The sequence below is a fragment of the Phytophthora infestans genome, genomic scaffold, assembly GCF_000142945.1.
Source record: "Phytophthora infestans T30-4 supercont1.2 genomic scaffold, whole genome shotgun sequence".
NCBI lineage: Eukaryota > Oomycota > Peronosporomycetes > Peronosporales > Peronosporaceae > Phytophthora > Phytophthora infestans.
Window position 1 is genome coordinate 2,844,901 of NW_003303757.1, and position 5,981 is coordinate 2,850,881.

Sequence of the window (5,981 nt, forward strand, 5' to 3'; positions counted from 1 at the left end):
TTCACTGTCTTAACATCGCTGGTTTGCGCAACTTTGCTTAGTTGGCGTAATCTTGGAGGATCATCAAACTTTTCATGGTCCTAAGTTGCTAAAAATGGCAAAATATCGCTAGCTGCGCAACTTTGCTTAGTTGGCGTAATCTTGGAGGATCAACAAACGTTTCATGGTCCTAAGTTGCTAAAAATGACAAAATATCGCTAGTTGCGCAACTTTGCTTAGTTGGCGTAATCTTGGAGGATCAACAAACGTTTCATGCAGGGGTTAATGGTAACTCCAAAATCGGTGAAGTTAATATTGTGAAAATATCACCTGTAGACCAGTTAATATAAAAAATATCACCTAATATTTTCTTTTGAGACAATATGATATTATTAAATATCAACTTAATATTAGTTAATACGATATTATATTTTTCAATGATTGCGTAGTCGGGCTACATTAACTAATCAGATGTCGTTAACGCTCGACTAGCTGAAGTATTACTAATCAACCGTGAGTACCGGGACAATTGTGAGTGACGGCAAGGTTGGCGTTGTGTGTTGGCACTGCTGAGCGCATTAATCTAGCGCCACAGGCAGCAGGTTTATTAGACGCACGATGTCGACGAGGAGATCGGAAGAGAACAAGAACAAATGTCTTGATTTCGCTCTATCAACGTTAAACAGCTGCAAGCGTTTGCAGTTTTCCATCTCGATCGCCTTTGTCTGTGTCACAGTGAAATACTAGAGCAAATACTCGTCAGTCTTAAAGCCTACTGCTTTTCTAGAACCTGATCGAAAAAGTTATTTGGCTCCGCTCGGTTCACAGAGGTAAGCTGGCAAGAAACGTACTTAAGTGGGAAAATATCATAAAATATCATGTAGTATCTAATATTTTTCAGTTCTCCGAGCTAATATAAAAATATTATGTTAGCTTTTGCAAAAATGAGTTACTATTAATATTTAATATCGAAAATAGTACTATTACTATCAAAAATATCATATGATATTTGGTTACCATTAGCCCCTGGTTTCATGGTCCTAAGTTGATAAAAATGACAAAATATCGCTGGTTGCGCAACTTTGTAAAGTTGGCGTAATGTTGCAGGACAACAAAATTTAATTTGCTATAATGGCAAACCTCGCTGGCTGTGCAACTTTGCTGAGGTAGGCGTAAGGTTGCACGATGACAAACGTTTCGCAGCCCCTAATTGGGTACCGGACCAGAGGCTCCGGGGATCGCAGTTTGAACCCTGTGCAAAAAGGGTAAAACGGTGGCAATGAGGGGGCCAGTAGAAAAGGTGTTAAGTAACGGTGCTAAGTAGATGTTGTGAAGTAGATGTTGGTTAGACTTAGATTGCGCATGCCTGTGTCAGTTGTGAGTGAGTGAATGTATGTCAAGTTGTCGTAGATCTTTTTCGAGATGCATACGTAGGCTGTTGAAGATGAATGTGGTGGAATCACGGTGGGGTCACTGTCCCGATGTGGTATACCTTGGTTTCGACCTGGCAGCAGTGGCGGTACAAGCGTAGTTTGGTTGGTACGAAAACGATAATGGAGCCAAGAGACGGGATACTTGGGTTGTCAGCTGCAATGTCGTACAACGACAGAGTGATTAGGAATTGGTTGGCGTGGAAGAGATCGTCGCGCTGTGCCTGTTGGTATTCCTGTAGAAGAGTTGGTACGGATGTAATATATATATTGAAGATTGTACTGGAGACTTACCGTTTGTTGTTCGTGGAGTGACTCAGGTGCTCTTTGTTCGCCGAGGTAGAGACGCAGGAAGCGTAGGCCGTGAATGTATTCGTTGACAGTCCATAGCAGGTGCGCTTGGATTTGGAAGGATTCGCGAATGTCTGAGTTTGTGACGTCGTTGTTCTGGATGAAATTGCGTAGATCTACTGACAATTGATTGTGTTAGTACTAAAACAAGAGTTGGCAGCTAGGATATGTACCGTCAATGCTGTCAATAATGCGGCGCTTCTGGTGTTGCATTGTTTTCTTCATCTTCTTGATGGGCGACACGTATTCTGCGTCAGGTCGCTTGTGTTTTAGCGGTGTGGGTGTCACGCGAAGTGTTGCAGGTGACAGTATGCGCGATGAAGATGGCGCTGGTTCGGGTACGACTGTCACTAGCGTTGGTGTTGCGGGTGTTGTTGCTGACGTAGCTGTTGTCGGCATTTCGTGCTTGGAAGATCTGATGGATGGCATGGTGATTGGTGTCTGGGCGGAGCTACGCGAATTGAGGTATGGCCTGTGTTGCTCTTGAATCTGTGTATTTTCACGAAAAGTCGTGTTATCTCCCTGCTATCTCGTCGCACATAGGTAGTTAAACTTCATGTTATATGTGGGAGGAGGTTGTGGTGCGTTAAAGTTGAATTCTTCAATGTGAGCGCATGTGAGAGAGGAGGTGGCGTTGTCGGATCCAATAGTGGCGCGGTGATTGCGACGATAGGTCGCTAACAGTATTGGTGTTTTAATAGCGAGACATGGAGGGAGCGTTTAAGTTAGTTCGCGTTGTGGCGGCAAACGTTGCTGTTGGGGGCAAGTGGATTGTGTGTTCGAAGGTAAGAGGCATTATGTGTACAGTTTTGAATCCGCTGGTAACAGTTTGTGTTCACGTGTCAGGGAGAGATCTCGGTTGGCAACTGTAAAATTGATGAGGACACAAAATATGGATGTGGCAGTAACTGCATTAATCGCGCGGTACGTGGTGTAGGAATTGCATGCAAATATGTTGATATCACTGACGAGGTGTGTGACAGATGCGGTATGAATGCGCACTGGAGTGCTGTCCATGTGGGAAACGATGCTCGAATCGGCAATTACAAGTCGGATCGGCACATGGGTCAGGTGTAATTGACTGTGGTCGTAAAGGCCTCGGCGTGATCACGTTGGAGGATGTCAAAACTGGGCAATTTGTGGAAGAGTACGTTGGTGAGGTGCTGAGCAATAGTAAAGCCATGATGCGCTGTCAGGTGCGGATTTCGAAGCTATTGGCTGCTGTACAAAATGGTCACTTGACTGTAATGTTTAGGATTATCAAAAGATGAAGCATGTGTACATGCTTCAGGTAAGTGCTGATGAAGTTATCGATGCCACACGAATCGGTGGATATATGCGGTTTGTGAACCATAGCTGCGACCCAAACTGTCAAATGGAGAAGTGGAATGTACTTGGGCGAGAGCGGTGCGGATTGTTTGCGATTCGTGATGTTAAGTGTGGTGACGAGCTTACGTTCGATTATCAGCTGCAATGCGTTGATTTTGGGGTGCGTAACATTCGTATTGACGCACGTTTGAGGCAGTGCTGATAATGATTGTTGTAGAATTCTATTGAGTGTCTATGTGGTTCTCGGAATTGCAGAGGTATTATCGGCATGTCGATCGAGAAGCGATCAATTAAACGGCAGCGGTGTGTTGAATCAGAGTCGAAAAGACGAATGGTACAATTCACCATCGACGAATTTTTTTCGAAGCAATAGTTGGTCCACTGGGCTTCCCGTAGCCTATGGCAATACACTCAACTTAGCACTGTGCAATTACCCTTATATGTATCTGTTTTTTTTTCATCGATGATTTTTTTTCAAAGCAATACTTGGTCTACTGGGCTTCCCGTAGCCTATGACAATACACTCAACTTAGCACTGTGCAATTACCCTTATCTGCTTAAACACCCAAAATTACACTAGACAGCTTTCTGGTACCTCACCACGTGGCCGACCTGATAATGTAGGCGCTCATACGTTGAAGAGTAAGCTCTCGCTTGGCAATAACGTTTTCCAACTGCGCGGTGTAATAAAGACGTTCTAAAGAAACACGTCCTGTACGTAGTTTATTTGCATCGGAAAGTTTGTTTGTCGTACGCGTGAGACTAGATAACTATGTTTCAAGATGATATTGAAGTCCTCACTTTGCAGCGAATGGCATGAGCGATCTCAGCAACTACATTGCACGTGAGACTAGATAATTATGTTTCTAGATGATGTTAAGGTCCTCATTTTGCAGCAAACGGCATGAGCGATCTCAGCAACTACAGTGCGGAGCAGAAGACGGCGGACCGACGTCGCCGAAATACCGCAGCCGCGCGTCGATACCGTGCTCGATTAACACCTGAAGATCGCGAAAGGCACCGACAACAGGAGCTTGTACGACGTCGAAAGAGGCGACAGCTTTCGACTGCACCTTCGACATCAATGCCAGCACCTAGGCGAACATCTAAATCTGCTACCGCTGTTGTAAACGAGGATGACGCGCACTCAACGGTTGCATGGGGAGCCAGCGACTTCCCGCAACTGCTACCAGTGTCTTCAGTGACCCAAGGAAGCGTACTGGAACAACTGCGTGGAGCGTTGGGCGCGTCGGGGTTGGACGAGACAGTGTGCACAGTCTGCGATACATGGGCTGTACGCACACACTGCCGCATCGTTAGTGTCTTAGAGTGTGTGCAAATGAATGGCATTCGAAGGCTCCTTAGCAGTCGAGACGAAAATCTCGCTTCACCTCTGGCAAGCGAGTATGACTGCTCAGACATCCTTCCTGAGCTTGAGGGTATCCTGCTTTCGAAGCGCGGAGTCGACAGAGTGGGCCGTAGTCTACACGTTTGCAATCAGTGTGATGATAGCTTGCGGAAGCGGGAGATCCCAAAGTTTGCCATCAAGAACGGGTTTTGCATCGGTTCACTGCCGACCAATCGGCAGCAGACGACATTACCGAACGTGTGATGACCCAGTTGGTTTCTGTAATCGCCATCACCAGGGTTATGCGTGGAGGTGCCCACTGCGCGATCCGTTCTCATTGTCTTGCGTTTGACGCGACACCAGGACCACCGGCGGTGTTGTTACCTACGCAATGCGTGGCGTGACATCTTATCGTGTCGTCATGGCGGGGCCATTCACTAGTATACAACAAGCTCGTGTCCGCAAGATGCATCGCGTGCGACGAGTAATGGTCGAGGACCTACTACGGTTTTATCGCATCCACAACTCCCTGTATGCGCACGTAGCTGTTGATTGCTCACAGGTAGACGAAAACGAAGTATCCGTTGATATGTTAGATGAAGAACCCGACGCTGATATTGAGGCAGAAGACGTTGATTTAGAAGGTAGCCGCGTTGGGGGGGGTCTCTGACAACGTTTCCACTGTCACCGAGGACGAAGTAGTGGAGAGACGCGTGGTGTTTGTGTCTGACGAACGCGAGGTCGCTACCGGGAGCGAATGTTCCGCCACCGACAATCTGACAGGCTCAGGTGATAGTGCAAATACGGCTGCTGAGTTCTTCAACGAGACTTCGTCAGCTCCCCACTTTCTAGTTCGTCACTCCAGCCAGTTCTCATCGAGCCGTAAAGCGCTTTTTGCCCAGATGTTCCCCCATCTTTTCCCATACGGCCGCGGTCACCCAGGCGAGACGCGGCCCGTTCCAGTGTCACTCGAAGCTTGCATTCGGCACTACGGTATGCTGAGCTCACGGAGGCTCGCTGAAGATGAACTGTTCATGCTAGTTGCCTTTGACCACATATCGCTGAAGAAAATGTACACTCAGGTAGCGATTAAGTGCAAGCGGAGACCCGGACTGTTCGAGCCTTTCAGTGACGTGTCGGAGGAAGACTTAACACAGGCGCTCAAGCAGAAAGAGCTTTACCGCCAAGGTCAAATGGCTGCGCCTCGCAGTGGTCTGTCGACTGCGGAGAGACTGCTGCACTCAGTCGATATCAGTGGGGGCGCGATCTGGGGCAGTGATGCCGAACGTGCACAGTGTCGGCGACGAGCGTTTGCTTACCAGACACGATATGGCCCGCCCGCGCTCTTCGTCACACTGACGCCCAACGTCGCCGAGTCATTCGTGACGGCCCAGTAAACCGGTGTGTCTTCGGTCGACACGCTCTTTGACGCTGAGCTTGCAGGAGCGCCCAGCAAGTCGGTGACGCAGAGTGCGAGCTTGAAGAATGATGTTGTGAGCGCGCGGTTGTTCATGCACAACATGGATGCATTCGTTGATCATGTT

The 5,981-nt window shown here is 47.6% G+C and overlaps 2 protein-coding genes across 2 annotated transcripts; one reads left to right on the forward strand and one right to left on the reverse strand.

Moving 5' to 3' along the window:
- Window positions 1-1,311: 1,311 nt before the first annotated feature.
- On the reverse strand, window positions 1,312-2,159 carry PITG_01546 (uncharacterized protein; the record flags this gene model as incomplete). Its single annotated transcript, XM_002908148.1, has 3 exons — window positions 1,312-1,645; window positions 1,704-1,876; window positions 1,934-2,159. The coding sequence occupies 3 exons, from the start codon at window positions 2,157-2,159 to the stop codon at window positions 1,439-1,441; spliced, it is 606 nt and encodes a 201-aa protein (XP_002908194.1).
- On the forward strand, window positions 1,751-4,701 carry PITG_01547 (uncharacterized protein; the record flags this gene model as incomplete). Its single annotated transcript, XM_002908147.1, has 8 exons — window positions 1,751-2,098; window positions 2,174-2,225; window positions 2,462-2,545; window positions 2,744-2,956; window positions 3,016-3,051; window positions 3,307-3,346; window positions 3,898-3,933; window positions 3,986-4,701. 6 exons carry the CDS (start codon window positions 2,468-2,470, stop codon window positions 4,699-4,701), a joined length of 1,119 nt encoding a protein of 372 aa, XP_002908193.1.
- Window positions 4,702-5,981: the final 1,280 nt, after the last annotated feature.